Source organism: Crinia signifera, chromosome 6 (assembly GCF_055691185.1).
Source record: "Crinia signifera chromosome 6, ASM5569118v1, whole genome shotgun sequence".
NCBI classification, from domain to species: domain Eukaryota; kingdom Metazoa; phylum Chordata; class Amphibia; order Anura; family Myobatrachidae; genus Crinia; species Crinia signifera.
In genome coordinates, this window is record NC_139222.1 from 286,789,937 (window position 1) to 286,806,341 (window position 16,405).

General features: G+C 50.9%; 1 protein-coding gene across 3 annotated transcripts in view; it reads left to right on the top strand.

The window, feature by feature from the left end:
* Positions 1-15,329, top strand: part of ITPRIP (inositol 1,4,5-trisphosphate receptor interacting protein) — a 45,422-nt gene extending 30,093 nt beyond the window's left edge. For all 3 annotated transcript variants that reach the window (XM_083149865.1, XM_083149866.1, XM_083149864.1), the window contains exon 2: positions 12,366-15,329. In XM_083149865.1, the coding sequence (XP_083005991.1) occupies positions 12,373-14,019 (1,647 nt within the window). In that variant the 5' untranslated portion in view covers positions 12,366-12,372 and the 3' untranslated portion in view covers positions 14,020-15,329. The remainder of the gene's footprint in view (positions 1-12,365) is intronic.
* Positions 15,330-16,405: the final 1,076 nt, after the last annotated feature.

Below are 16,405 nucleotides of genomic sequence, written 5' to 3' on the forward strand. Positions count from 1 at the left end.
TGCAGGGCTCTGTCCTGTCTTCACTCCAAGTACTTGTCACTGCTGCTGTGATTCCTGCAGGGCTCTGTCCTGTCCTCACTCCAAGTACTTGTCACTGCTGCTGCTGCTGTGATTCCTGCAGGGCTCTGTCCTCACGCCAAGTACTTGTCACAGCTGCTGTGATTCCTGCAGGGCTCTGTCCTGTCCTCACTCCAAGTACTTGTCACTGCTGCTGCTGTGATTCCTGCAGGGCTCTGTCCTGTCCTCACTCCAAGTACTTGTCACTGCTGCTGTGATTCCTGCAGGGCTCTGTCCTGTCCTCACTCCAAGTACTTGTCACTGCTGCTGTGATTCCTTCAGGGCTCTGTCATGTCCTCAATCCAAGTACTTGTCACTGCTGCTGCTGTGATTCCTGCAGGGCTCTGTCCTGTCCTCACTCCAAGTACTTGTCACTGCTGCTGTGATTCCTTCAGGGCTCTGTCATGTCCTCAATCCAAGTACTTGTCACTGCTGCTGCTGTGATTCCTGCAGGGCTCTGTCCTGTCCTCACTCCAAGTACGTGTCACTGTTGCTGCTGTGATTCCTGCAGGGCTCTGTCCTCACTCCAAGTACTTGTCACTGCTGCTATGATTCCTGCAGGGCTCTGTCCTGTCCTCACTCCAAGTACTTGTCACTGCTACTGTGATTCCTGCAGGGCTCTGTCCTGTCCTCACTCCAAGTACTTGTCACTGCTGCTGCTGCTGTGATTCCTGCAGGGCTCTGTCCTGTCCTCACTCCAAGTACTTGTCGCTGCTGCTGCTGTGATTCTTGCAGGGCTCTGTCCTGTCCTCACTCCAAGTACTTGTCGCTGCTGCTGCTGTGATTCCTGCAGGGCTCTGTCCTGTCCTCACTCCAAGTACTTGTCACTGCTGCTGTGATTCCTTCAGGGCCCTGTCCTGTCCTCACTCCAAGTACATGTCACTGCTGCTGCTGTGATTTCTGCAGGGCTCTGTCCTGTCCTCACTCCAAGTACTTGTCACTGCTGCTGCTGTGATTCCTGCAGGGCTCTGTCCTGTCCTCACTCCAAGTACTTGTCACTGCTGCTGTGATTCCTGCAGGGCTCTGTCCTGTCCTCACTCCAAGTACTTGTCAGTGCTGCTGTTATTCCTGCAGGACTATGTCCTGTCCTCACTCCAAGTACTTGTCACTGCTGCTGCTGTGATTCCTGCAGGGCTCTGTCCTGTCCTCACTCCAAGTACTTGTCACTGTTGCTGCTGTGATTCCTGCAGGGCTCTGTCCTGTCCTCACTCCAAGTACTTGTCACTGCTGCTGTGATTCCTGCAGGGCTCTGTCCTGTTCTCACTCCAAGTACTTGTCACTGCTACTGTGATTCCTGCAGGGCTCTGTCCTGTCCTCACTCCAAGTACTTGTCACTGCTGCTGCTGCTGCTGCTGCTGTGATTCCTGCAGGGCTCTGTCCTGTCCTCACTCCAAGTACTTGTCACTGCTGCTGCTGCTGTGATTCCTGTAGGACTCTGTCCTGTCCTCACTCCAAGTACTTGTCACTGCTGCTGTGATTCCTTCAGGGCCCTGTCCTGTCCTCACTCCAAGTACTTGTCACTGCTGCTGCTGCGATTCCTGCAGAGCTCTGTCCTGTCCTCACTCCAAGTACTTGTCACTGCTGCTGCTGTGATTCCTGCAGGGTTCTGTCCTCACTCCAAGTACTTGTCACTGCTGCTGCTGCTGCTGTGATTCCTGCAGGACTCTGTCCTCACTCCAAGTACTTGTCACTGCTGCTGCTGCTGCTGTGATTCCTGCAGGACTCTGTCCTGTCCTCACTCCAAGTACTTGTCGCTGCTGCTGTGATTCCTGCAGGGCTCTGTCCTGTCCTCACTCCAAGTACTTGTCACTGCTGCTGCTGCTGTGATTCCTGCAGGGCTCTGTCCTGTGCTCACTCCAAGTACTTGTCACTGCTGCTGTGATTCCTGCAGGGCTCTGTCCTGTCCTCACTCCAAGTACTTGTCACTGCTGCTGTGATTCCTGCAGGACTCTGTCCTGTCCTCACTCCAAGTACTTGTCGCTGCTGCTGTGATTCCTGCACGGCTCTGTCCTGTCCTCACTCCAAGTACTTGTCACTGCTGCTGTGATTCCTGCAGGACTCTGTCCTGTCCTCACTCCAAGTACTTGTCACTGTTGCTGCTGTGATTCCTGCAGGGCTCTGTCCTGTCCTCACTCCAAGTACTTGTCACTGCTGCTGTGATTCCTGCAGGGCTCTGTCCTGTCCTCACTCCAAGTACTTGTCACTGCTACTGTGATTCCTTCAGGGCCCTGTCCTGTCCTCACTCCAAGTACTTGTCACTGCTGCTGCTGCGATTCCTGCAGAGCTCTGTCCTGTCTTCACTCCAAGTACTTGTCGCTCCTGCTGCTGTGATTCCTGCAGGGCTCTGTCCTGTCCTCACTCCAAGTACTTGTCACTGCTGCTGAGATTTCTGCAGGGCTCTGTCCTGTCCTCACTCCAAGTACTTGTCACTGCTGCTGCTGTGATTCCTGCAGGACTCTGTCCTGTCCTCACTCCAAGTACTTGTCGCTGCTGCTGTGATTCCTGCAGAGCTCTGTCCTATCCTCACTCCAAGTACTTGTCACTGCTGCTGCTGCGATTCCTGCAGAGCTCTGTCCTGTCTTCACTCCAAGTACTTGTCGCTCCTGCTGCTGTGATTCCTGCAGGGCTCTGTCCTGTCCTCACTCCAAGTACTTGTCACTGCTGCTGAGATTTCTGCAGGGCTCTGTCCTGTCCTCACTCCAAGTACTTGTCACTGCTGCTGCTGTGATTCCTGCAGGACTCTGTCCTGTCCTCACTCCAAGTACTTGTCACTGCTGCTGCTGTGATTCCTGCAGGACTCTGTCCTGTCCTCACTCCAAGTACTTGTCACTGCTGCTGCTGTGATTCCTGCAGGACTCTGTCCTGTCCTCACTCCAAGTACTTGTCGCTGCTGCTGTGATTCCTGCAGAGCTCTGTCCTATCCTCACTCCAAGTACTTGTCACTGCTGCTGAGATTTCTGCAGGGCTCTGTCCTGTCCTCACTCCAAGTACTTGTCACTGCTGCTGCTGTGATTCCTGCAGGACTCTGTCCTGTCCTCACTCCAAGTACTTGTCACTGCTGCTGCTGTGATTCCTGCAGGACTCTGTCCTGTCCTCACTCCAAGTACTTGTCACTGCTGCTGCTGTGATTCCTGCAGGACTCTGTCCTGTCTTCACTCCAAGTACTTGTCGCTCCTGCTGCTGTGATTCCTGCAGGGCTCTGTCCTGTCCTCACTCCAAGTACTTGTCACTGCTGCTGAGATTTCTGCAGGGCTCTGTCCTGTCCTCACTCCAAGTACTTGTCACTGCTGCTGCTGTGATTCCTGCAGGACTCTGTCCTGTCCTCACTCCAAGTACTTGTCACTGCTGCTGCTGTGATTCCTGCAGGACTCTGTCCTGTCCTCACTCCAAGTACTTGTCACTGCTGCTGTGATTCCTTCAGGGCCCTGTCCTATCCTCACTCCAAGTACTTGTCACTGCTGCTGCTGCGATTCCTGCAGAGCTCTGTCCTGTCTTCACTCCAAGTACTTGTCGCTCCTGCTGCTGTGATTCCTGCAGGGCTCTGTCCTGTCCTCACTCCAAGTACTTGTCACTGCTGCTGAGATTTCTGCAGGGCTCTGTCCTGTCCTCACTCCAAGTACTTGTCACTGCTGCTGCTGTGATTCCTGCAGGACTCTGTCCTGTCCTCACTCCAAGTACTTGTCACTGCTGCTGCTGTGATTCCTGCAGGACTCTGTCCTGTCCTCACTCCAAGTACTTGTCGCTGCTGCTGTGATTCCTGCAGAGCTCTGTCCTATCCTCACTCCAAGTACTTGTCACTGCTGCTGCTGCTGTGATTCCTGCAGGGCTCTGAGGACTCTGTCCTGTCCTCACTCCAAGTACTTGTCGCTGCTGCTGTGATTCCTGCACGGCTCTGTCCTGTCCTCACTCCAAGTACTTGTCACTGCTGCTGTGATTCCTGCAGGGCTCTGTCCTGTCCTCACTCCAAGTACTGGTCATTGCTGCTGCTGTGATTCCTGCACGGCTCTGTCCTGCGTTTGCCCCTGAATCCATACGTTTTTTCTATCGCTGTTCTCCGCCACGCATACCTAATGCATATGGAACGCATGTGTAGTCATTCCATAATCGCTGATTAGAGATCCATGCTGAATTAGCCCCATAATAATGAATTATTAACTCATGAATAATTTTTCACATCCTATGGGACACTATGGGGGAAATGTAATAGGATGAGAGATTCAGAAAGTGAGAGATTTGGTAAGAAATCTCCAGTTTTTTTAAAGCAGCAATCATTCAACCTGTTTTGCAGTGTAAATGATTGCCGCTTTAAAAAATATTGGAGATTTTTTCCCAATTTTCTCACTTTCTGAATCTCTCATCCTATTACATTTCCCCCTATGTCCCTTATATGGCTACTGTCATAAATTCAACAACTAAGCTGTCGCCATAGATTTCTGCCTCTGCGTTCTAAGGCCGGTACAATATGTCCCCCATAAATATATTCATAGGGGATAGTTGCTGGTACAGGTACCTCCCAAAAAAAACAATATCCCAGGCACATTTGTCCATGGCACGCTGCACGCTATATGATTTATTTTTGTGAAGTCTGCACCCCATAGATTGTAAGCCTGCGAGCAGGGCCCTAAAACCTCTAGAACTGTCTGTTACTACCCAGTTTGCTTTATCGCTGTTTGCAGCGGAATTTGCTGCGTTATATAAGAAACTGTTAATAAATTTGTATTTGCAATGGGATAATTTTCTGGGTGTTTCCTAATTCTCGGCTAGAGAGTCTGAGACACCGATGTGCATCCGATATTCCCGCTTCTGGCTGACTGGTGGACGTGAGACATAGCTGAGCCATTTCTATTTTGTCGCATGTACCCTACAAGCGAGATCCCAGCTGCACATGCTAAGTCAGGCCGGTTGCTGCTTGTACCCCTGTGGGTGGAATGAGGGGGTCTGCAGCCCCTAACAGCTGTGTACAGGGCGACTGCCCGTACCATCACCCGATGCTGTAGGAGGCCACGGGCTGCCTTGGGGTGTGATGAGCCGGCATTTCCAGCTCCAAAAATGGTTAATCATTGTGTGTATCTGGGTGGAGGGTGCTGGGGCCACACCCTGATAATTGCTCTGTATTGGGGAGAATACATAAATTTGGGATTAGTCTGCACAGAGGCGAACAGAGGTAAGAGCCAAGGTACGGGGAGCAGGTTCAGAACTCTGCGTGGTTACTAAGGGTCTGTCTTTACTGTCTATGGTATTAGCTATAGACAGGGAAACCACCTGCGCCCCAGCTCTGTGGGTGGATGGTAATGTGAGGATCTTGCTGATGTCTGCGTCCCTCTCACTGATCACATTGCTGCAAATTACAGCTGCGTTGTATTATTACTGTCTATGGTATTAGCTATAGACAGGGAAACCACCTGCGCCCCAGCTCTGTGGGTGGATGGTAATGTGAGGATCTTGCTGATGTCTGCGTCCCTCTCACTGATCACATTGCTGCAAATTACAGCTGTGTTGTATTATTACTGTCTATGGTGCTTGCTATAGGTAGGGAAACCACCTGTGCCCCACCACCTGTGTGGTTGGTAATGTGGGGACCTTGTTGCTTTATGTGTCCTTCTCACTTATTACATTGCTGCAAATCACAACTTCTTTGTATTGATGATGTATGGTTGGTGCTAGCTGTAGACAGTGAAACCACCTGTGCCCAGCACTATGAATAGTAGGTGATGTGAGGACCTTGTTGCTGTCTGTGTCATTCTCGCTGATCACATTGCTGTTAATCATGACATTAACCATTACTGTCTATGGTATTATCCATAGGGAAACCACCTGTGCCCTCAGCACTGTGAGTGGATGGTGATGTGGGGCCTTGTTGCTATAAGTATGCCTCTCACTGATCACATTGCTGTAAATCACAGCTGCTCTGTATGATTACTGTATGGCTGGTGCTAGCTATAGACAGGGAAACCACCTGCGCCCCCAGCACTGCGAGTGGTCGGTGATGTGAGGACCTTGTTGCTTTCTCTGTCTCTCTTCTCTGTCTCTCTCTCACCATTGCTGCAAGTCACAGATGCTTTGTATGATTACTGTTCTGCTGGTGCTAGCTATAGACAGGGAAACCATCTGCCCCTGAGCGACAGAAGATGACCCCGCGGCTGTTATACTTGCACACGGTGGGTTTTGTGCAGCATTAGGAGCAAACAAAAAAGCATTTTGCTCCTGGAAGACCCCACGCGGCAATCCCAGGGGTGCAAAGGCTGTTATTGGTTTTTACGGGCTGCTTCCAAGTGTAGCGACAAATACCGGACAGCTTAGTTATAAACTGTCATTTAATATTAATCTAGGGCACGCCCCTCCTCGTTCTAACCCTCTTTACTTATTTGTAATGTTTCTCCTCCCCCCTCTAGAACATATCTGGTGCATGTTTTTTTCAAAATGCAAAACCCACCCCAGCCTGACCCCTAGGTGGAAATTTACTAAAGGTGTGTACACACTCTTCAATTTCCTTTAGATTCGATGTCCGATTCGATTTTTTACATTAGTTTTGGCATTAGATCTGTACTTTTGCATTCGATATCGATTTCATTTCACATTCAAGGTACAATGTACACATTTGATTTACTGGATCGAATTCAATATTTCCTCGCCTGCACAGTCTATTTTTCTTTTCGATATAGAGAAAACGGGAGCGCGCATCGAATCAAATTTAGATCAAAAGCATCTTAAAAACCATTTGATTTCGATTCAATTTTGCTTCTATACGCAAAATCGAATCGAAAACTTGTCAAAATCGAAGCATGTGCACAACTGTTAAGATCGAATTAGTATGAATGATGTGAAAAGTATTTCACACATCGGCAAATGTACGAACGTATGAGTGCATAAAATTTGTATTTTTGTCATTCGTATTTTTTGACAATATTGTAAAAATACCAATGGATACACTATCGATAGAATACGTGCGTTAAAGCCTATTCTTTTCAATGGACTGACAAAAATGACAAATTGTACTGGGGAATATGTATCACTAGTAAATACGAATGGAAAGTAGACCATGTTTTAGGGTCGTATTTGAGGGAAGACTGCAAGGGATTCCTCAGCAGTGGGACTGCACTACACAGGAACAGGGCCTCAGAGCAGCCAGGGAGAACTCAGAGGTGGGACGTATTACAAGGGAACAGGGCCCCAGTGCAGCCCTGGAGTCCTCAGTGGTGGAACCGCACTACATGGGAACAGGGCCTCAGTGCAGCCATGGAATCCTCAGTGGTGGGGCCGCACTACATGGGAACAGGGCCTCAGTGCAGCCAGGGAGTCCTCAGTGGTGGGACCGCACTACACGGGAACAGGGCCTCGGTGCAGCCCTGGAGTCCTCAGCGGTGGGACCGCACTACACGGGAACAGAGCCTCGGTGCAGCCAGGGAGTCCCCAGTGGTGGGACCACACTACTCGGGAACAGGGCCTCGGTGCAGCCAGGGAGTCCTCAGCAGTGGGACTGCACTACACGGGAACAGGGCCGCAGGGCAGCCAGGGAGAACTCAGAGGTGGGACGTACTACATGGGAACAGGGCCTCAGTGCAGCCCTGGAGTCCTCAGCGGTGGGACAGCACTACACGGGAACAGGGCCTCGGTGCAGCCCTGGAGTCCTCAGTGGTGGAACTGCACTACATGGGAACAGGGCCTCAATGCAGCCAGGGAGTCCTCAGCGGTGGGACCGCACTACATGGGAACAGGGGCTCAGTGCAGCCTGGGAGTCCTCAGCGGTGGTTCTGCACTAAATGGGAACAGGGGCTCAGTGCAGCCAGGGAGTCCTCAGCTGTGGGACCGCACTACACGGGAACAGGGCCTCAGTGCAGCCTGGGAGAACTCAGAGGTGGGACCGCACTACACGGGAACATGGCCTCAGTGCAGCCAGGGAGTCCTCAGCGGTGGGACCACACTACACGGGAACAGGGCCTCAGTGCAGCCAGGGAGTCCTCAGCGGTGGGACCGCACTACATGGGAACAGGGGCTCAGTGCAGCCTGGGAGTCCTCAGCGGTGGTACTGCACTAAATGGGAACAGGGGCTCAGTGCAGCCAGGGAGTCCTCAGCTGTGGGACCGCACTACACGGGAACAGGGCCTCAGTGCAGCCTGGGAGAACTCAGAGGTGGGACCGCACTACACGGGAACATGGCCTCAGTGCAGCCAGGGAGTCCTCAGCGGTGGGACCACACTACACGGGAACAGGGCCTCAGTGCAGCCAGGGAGTCCTCAGCGGTGGGACCGCACTACACGGGAACAGGGCCTCAGTGCAGCCAAGAAGTCCTCAGCGGTGGGACTGCACTACACGGGAACAGGGCCTCAGTGCAGCCAGGGAGAACTCAGCGGTGGGACTGCACTACACGGGAACAGGGCCTCAGTGCAGCCATGGAGAACTCAGCGGGGAACTGTTCTACACTTTCCCCTTTTTTTGAGTCATTGGAGCCAGGAGGATGTCAGGTTCGGGGTCAGGTGTCGCACAGAACCCCAGGTCAGTAACGTTCTATAAAGGCCACAGAGCAGACAACTACAGCACATGATAATTATTATCCAGCTGTAATGTTTACCTTATGGAGCTCCACCCAAAGTAAAAGCTTGGATTCGGGTGGAGTTGTCCTCTGTCTATTGCTGCGACGCCTCACTTCCGCTCTGTGGTGGGCACATGCAGGTGTCTGTGGAACTGCATGGGCACGATGCCAGTAATAAAGCCGATGCCTCATTAGGCTATAAAGTCTTACCACCTTGTGTCAAAAAATTATTCATTGATTTCTCCATAACCTTCTAACCATACATCTGTCACCAATGATGGTGGATCTCCTGTACCCTCCACAATGACCGCCGTGTGAATTTAGGAATGGTTGGAGTAGTGGTTAGCATTGTTGCCTCACAACTCTGAGCCCATGAGTTCAGTTCCTGACCGAGGGGATGAGATTCTGATTCGGAGACATCTAAAGAAACAAACCCATCTCCAGATTTTGAGCCTAATGCGCGTGCGTTGGAAGCTGAAACATGGTGTGCACACGCGGCACGTGATGCGACCGATGCAGCAAGCGGTTATGAGTCTCGTGTAACCGGAGATTAATGCCAAGTAGGCGTTTCTGGCTGACAAAGCATTAAGATGGTTTCCTCTTTCTCTCCAAATACAGATGTGTCCTCCTGCTGGGGCGCGACTGTAACTGCGAGGGAATTACATATTCACACAAAGGCGCCGCTAAAGTGCAACAGAGCGCAAGGGGGGAAAAGCCTGCACCCGCTGCATAGTGGCGCTTCATGTACCGACTCAGTCGCACACAGGTGTACAGATGTCGCACATCAGACTGATTGCTGTAATATAATGATGTCGTTTTGTCACTAACCGTTCTTTTAGTTGTGAGAATAAGTTACACGTTTTGTGCAAGAAAGCCGCGCGGTGCGGCCGTATTGCACGGGACCTGGTGCGCCTAGACGGGGTGTTTGGAACGGTGTGCGGTCATTAGGTGGACAGCGATGGCGAGAGCAGACATCGGGCCAGAGCAGGGCAATGCCCAGCGTGTTATGGTCCTCCCCATGAAACCACTGGGCATCCCCTCTCTTTTTCCTTTTAGATAAAAGTTTTTGATTTTCAAGTCGATGACATCTAATGTTTTTTTAACTCTTCGAGTGCCAGGGGAATGTGTCAAAATAGGTGTGAAAATTGCCAAGCAAACCCTTTTTATTAACCTTTGAGGGCCAGCATTGCTGCTAATGATCCTTAAAATATCCGCTAAACATGCCAGTGGCGCTCGCAGCAACTGCTATTTTTGTTTGGGTGCAATATTCAACTAGACTTCAATGAAATGACCTGGCCGTATTTGTATTTATTTATACTAAAAGAACAGCCGCTGTGAGCAACACTGGCATTTTTAGTGGATACTTTGAGGATTGCTCACAGCAATGCTGGCACTCACAGGGTTAAGCGCGGTCTCTCTGGTTGCATTGCACGACTGTTTCGCAGATAACAAGCCGCGCAGAGCGTTCCAGTCATGCCCTTGAGTGCGGCCAGGCAGCGATGTGTCCCCACCCTCGGTGACAGATCCCAGCCAGGTGTAGCTGTGCTCAGTGAGAAGGTTGCACAGCCTGACATTATCCGAAGCCTCACCCGTCCTGGAACCGGACCAAGAAGCTGTTATTTAGTGAACGGCGAACACTTAGGAAACTCAGGGTGTAGCGCAGCTTCCTGGAGTTGTTGCGACAACAGACAAGATTAACACTCTATATCCAGAATCAGCTGCTGTGTCATAGGTGCCATAGTCTAGGTGCCCTCCATATACAAGGCAGACTGTTAAACTTAGGGTACAGAAATCGGTACTTGTGTATTATCACAGCGCCCCCCATTCCCATCGCATGACATTGTACAACCCAAAAATCGCGTCGCATCGCATGCCATATGATCGGATGCGATGCGACACGATTATACCCGATTTTAAATTGTACACGCACCCAGACCCGATTTTACATTGTACACCCACCCTGATGGGTACTGACAATGTTAAATGCCCCCCCCCCCCCCCATTGTTAACGCCACCCCACTATCAACGCCAACCCGAAGCGTGGCAAGCGCAGCGAGCCCGCGAGGGGCGGCGGTACACGTCCTCCGACCTTTTCATACCACCACTATCCACGTCGGCGTGGAGTTGATTTTATATAGTGTGGCAAGCGCAGCGAGCCACCGAGCCTGAAGCGCGGCGAGCGCACGCGCATTACTTCACAAGTATTATGCGTCCGCTCGCCACGCTTCGGGCTCGGTGGTTCACTGCGCTCGTCACACTATATAAAATCAACTCCACGCCAACGTGGATAGTGGGGGTATGAAAAGGTCGTAGGACGCGTACCGCCACCCCTAGCGGGCTCACTGTGCTCGCCACGCTTCGGGTTGGCGTTGATAGTGGGGTGGCGTTAACAATGGGGGGGCATTTAACATTGTAATTACCCATCAGGGTGGGGATACAATTAAAAATCGGGTCTGGGTGGGCATCGCATCCCATGCAATTATAATGCGCGATATTAAAATCGTACACTCTTCCCGAAAAAAGCCTAAAATCGGGGCCATCGCATACCTTAATTAGTGATACTACTCAAGTACCCAGAAATCTTTTGTAGAACCTCAAGTGCCAGCATGTCCTGTTCTGTGCAGATAGGCTCTAAGCTTCGGTCCAGTTTGAGACCCAAAGCTTGCCTTCCTCTGCATGACAGCATTATACTCAGGGCCGGGGCAAGGCGAGTCGGGGTGGGAGCGCCCCGGTGCCGGGGGGTACCTGTTGCGCTGTCTGGGGAGCGGGCAGGGGTGTCCATGCTGGCATCTGACAGGAGCCTGCAGTGGTGTCCTTGCCGCGCGGGTACCTGTGGCGCCGAGTATAAAGCTGGCGGCGGCAGGGGTCCCTGCAGTGAATAAGAAATAACTAGCGCTATGCAGCGGCGCGGGAAGCGCTTCTGTTTTGAAAACACTGGCGCACGCTGATTGGCTGAATCTCAGCCAATTAGCGTGCGGCCAGTGTTTTCAAATCGGCAGCGCTTCCCGCGCCGCCGCATAGCGCTAGTTATTTCTTATTCACTGCTGGGACCCCCCACCGCCGCCAGCTTTATACTCAGCGCCACAGGTACCCGCGCGGCAAGGACACCACTGCAGGCTCCTGTCAGATACCAGCATGGACTCCCCAGACGGCACAGCAGGTACCCCCTTTGCACGCGGGGGCGAGGGGCGAACTGCCGCCCTCCAGTGGCCAGAGCCCTAGGCAAATGCCTAGACCTGCCTAGTGGTGGCGCCGGCCCTGATTATACTCTTTGGTGTACATACCACATAAGTGTACATGCCACGTGTAGTACATGTAGCACTGAGTCCACAGGTATTTAGGGGTTCGGTATGATTTACCTACAAACAAAATCCCGACGGTCAAAATACCAACAGCAATTGACCGACGGTCAAAATACAGACATGGTCAAAATACCTCCATTTAAAATATAGACAGGTCAAAAATTAGTAACATGGTTTTCATATATTTTTGGGTCTGTATGTTGACATAGGTCGACATGAACCCCGTGCTTCAGGCACGGTGCCTCGCTGCCCTCGGCACACTATTATATTCCCCCTCCATGTCCACTGGGATGGTAAAGTCAGTATTTTGACCTTGTCGGTATTTTGACCGTCGGTCAATGGCTGTCAGTATTTTGACCATCGGGACTTTGATTGTAGGTAAATTGACCGCATCCTGTGTGGTTATTGCAGTTGTCATTGTATCTGTCATATAATTAGTGATAGTGTGACTAATGTTCTTCTCTTTTTACATTCAGGACCACAATGCAGGCCGGGATCTTCAAGGTTTGTCTGGTGGTTGTGACAACCATCGTTAACCATCCACTCCTCTTCCCGAATGACGATGCATCTCTTCCCGCCAACGATGACATCATTATCCAAAAATTGCAAGAGAGAGAGGAGAACCTGAAAGTCCAGCAGCTGGAACTTGAGAAACTTCTATCCCGCCTAGACTCAGCACCGGGAAATGAGGCAAATTCAGAGGACAAGGTGGCAGAGGATGAGTCAACATGGGACCTGTGGAGCATGTTGTCCATGGTCATATTCCTGGTTATTGAGGTATGGAGGCAAGACTTCAAAGACAGCCACTCCCAGGAGGACATCAAGGAAGAAGACGACCTGTTGTTCATCGGAAACTGTTGCCATGGCGTCTCTCTTCCAAACAAGACGATGCTGGCTATATTTCATGACCAGTACATCCGGTCAACAACCCATGATGCAGCCAGGACCAGGGAGTTTGTGGAGGGCTTTGCAGATGACCTGCTTGAGGCCTTGAGAAGTGTATGCAACCGTGATGCAGACATGGAGGTCGAAGACAGCATCTGCATTGGGAGCATGTACGAAAACTGGAGAGTGAATAAGCCATTGGTATGTGACTTGCTTGTACCCTTTGCTCCTCCAGAACCCTATCATTTCAAGTGCCAACCATGCGTGGCTGACACCTCCGTTGACCCAGACAAACAAAATTATGGAACGATCCTCGTCTGTGGACCAGGTGATAAATCGCCAGGATGTGTCTGTGACAAGAAGAAACTTGGCGAAGATATGCTATGTCTTCTGCACAACCCAATCAACAAGAAGGTGGAGAACAAAGACATCAATTTGTTGTGTTCTAAGGACAGCAACTTCCTGGACACTGACCAGGTGATGAAATGGTTCCAAACAGCCGTGACAAAGGCATGGAGCAGGATTTCCCACAAATACGAGTTTGATCTCACTTTTAGCAACTTGGACTCTCCGGGAGCGCTAAGAGTCAGATTCAAGTCTGGAAAAGTCATCAGCTTCAACATAACCCCGGTGGTCCAGTATGAGGACTCTGATCTATATTTAATTTCACACTTCCCCCACGAGATCCCCTCCACCAGTATTCATTGGACATTATCCTTTGCAGTCTACGAGAGAAGGTTCCTCAAAGACTTTGCTAAGAACCTTCCAGACAATTCATGTCACCTGGGTTGTCTACAGATAATGACCTTCCTCTATGCCAAGCAGTGCCACCTAACTGGTCCAAGTGGCCTCACCACTTACCACCTAAAGACGGTGCTGCTTCATCTTCTTCTGGGTTGCCCTTCTACAGACTGGGGGAACGCCATGCTAGAAGACAGGTTAAGAGACATGTTCAAGAGCCTAGAAAAATGTCTTCTAGAAAAGAAGCTCCACCACTTTATGGTGGGGAACCCAAAACTGCCTGAGTCTGTGAAACTTCCTGAACATTTCCGCTTAGCGGAACCTCTCAACCTTTTCCGTTCATTTGTCTTAAACAGAGACCTTTACCAGAAAACGTTATCCATGTTCTACGAGATGCTTAAGAACGCCACTGTTGTAATTAATGAATATAGCTTCCACCTGCCAGCCGGGACCAATGGCAAACATTCAAACTTACCTGCCCATGGCTGTACACAACCGGCGTAGCATCTTGGGAGAGCTTCAGCGATGGGATTTAGTTGTCAAATGACTGGAATTCAATAACTGTTCATTGTTTTTATTATACAAGCATTGGCGTTGTACAACTGAGGCTAGTCCATGGGACAGTCAATATCTACTGGTGTCAATGTCAATGTACCAAAGTGGCATTATGGAGACGTAACCTGTTGGGGATGTTATATGTTGCATTATATATGACTAGTATATAATATTGCTCTTTGTTTTATACCTGTGTGTCATTACTCTGCTAACAAGGGCTCCATCAGTGGGATACGGTCATTTGGTCTACAGCTACATGATGGTCGACGGTCATTAGGTCGACATGGGTCTAGGTCGACATAGGAAAAGGTCGACATGGTTCTTGGTCGAAAGGTCATTAGTTCGACAGGTCATTAGTTCGACAGTCAAAAGGTCGATATGGGTTTTTCACTGTTTTTTGCACCAACATGTGCCGACAGGCGGTATTTCATGCCCTACCATCTACTAGGGCGTGGTGGGAGAATAAAATAGTGTGCCGAGCGCAACTGTGTCCATGTCGACTGTGTTGACATCCAGGTCAAAAAACAGTGAAAAACCCCATGTCGACCTTTTGACTGTCGACCTAGACATTGTCGAACTAACGACCTGTCGAACTAATGACCTTTCGACCTAGAAACATGTTGATCTTTTCAAATGTCGACCTAGACCCATGTCGACCATCATGCTGTAGACCAAATGATCCCAACCCAAGTGATTCATGTAACACCAGCAGCATAGATGTGCAATACTGTAACATATTGTAACCAATCAGGATGTAGTATACAACATCCTACATAGACCATTCAATGAAAGGTGAGAGGTGATTGGTGTTATCAGATAACCAGTATGGCGTCTCAGGTACACACTAATTGGGGGTCCGTGTCCTCAGGTGATGTGTTGCCCGTTGCTGGATTTCCAATATATTCACAAAAATTGTCCTTACACAGACTCACAGTGCAATACCGACATGTGTAGGTAGGGGTCAGTGTTTCAGTAACTGTCTACAAGTGCCCAAAGTGGGTACCAGGCAGGCGGGTCACTGCTCTCCACCCCCCTGATCCCAGCGGGAATATGGTGGTAAAACTGTGCGCTGCCGGCGGTCTGTGCTCATCTTTCCATGACACGCCAGGACTGCGCAATTTTGTTTTATTCTGATGGTGGCCATTTACAGAGCTCACACTGTGCGGCAATGTGTCCGATAAATCATATGCCGGATATATTACACAGGGCGTGTTATTCTCTGGGATAGTGAGGCCAAATAAAACCTGTTTTACCAATAAGCCATCTTGTTCCTATACTAAGAGGGGTGTGGGGGTCTCAGGGCTGTGGGGGGTCAAAGCTGTGGGGGTGGCAGAGCTCTGGGAGTCTCATGGCTGTGAGGGTCTTAGTACTGTGTATGTAAAAGCTCTAAAGGTTCTCATGGCTGTGGATGTCAGTGCTGTGGGATCTTACGGCTGTGGGTGTAAAGGCTGTTGGGGTGGCATGGCTCTGGGGTCTCATGGCTTTGCGGGTCTTAGTACTGTGAGTTGTAAGAGCTCTGGGGGTCTTAAGGCTGTGGGGTGTTACAGCTGTGGGGGTGTCAGAGCTGTGGGGGTGTTAGAGCTGTGGGAGTGTCAGGGCTGTGGAGTGTCAGGGCTGTGGGGTGTTAGAGCTGTGGGGTGTCAGGGCTGTGGGGGTGTCAGGGCTGTGGGGGTGTCAGGGCTGTTGGGTGTTAGAGCTGTGGAGTGTCAGGGCTGTGGAGTGTCAGGGCTGTGGGGGTGTCAGGGCTGTGGGGGTGTCAGGGCTGTGGGGGTGTCAGAGCTGTGGGGTGTCAGAGCTGTGGGGTGTCAGGGCTGTGGGGGTGTCAGGGCTGTGGGGTGTCAGGGCTGTGGAGTGTCAGGGCTGTGGAGTGTCAGGGCTGTGGAGTGTTAGGGCTGTGGGGGTGTCAGGGCTGTGGGGTGTTAGAGCTGTGGGGGTGTCAGGGCTGTGGGGTGTTAGAGCTGTGGGGGTGTCAGGGCTGTGGGGGTGTCAGGGCTGTGGAGTGTTAGAGCTGTGGGGGTGTCAGGGCTGTGGGGGTGTCAGGGCTGTGGAGGTTTCAGGGCTGTAGGGTGTTAGAGCTGTGGGGGTGTCAGGGCTGTGGGGTGTTAGGGCTGTGGGGGTGTCAGGGCTGTGGGGTGTTAGAGCTGTGGGGGGTGTCAGGGCAGCACACCAGTAAAAATACTATAGTGTTAATATTAGTGATAGGAAGCTGAAGATACAGTATATATAGAAAGTGAAAATAATGAGGAACTTGCAGATACCTGCGTCACAGGATTGTCATAGACGTGTAGATGGAATTGTGCGCTATATTGAGACTTGGACCGTACACACAGACAAC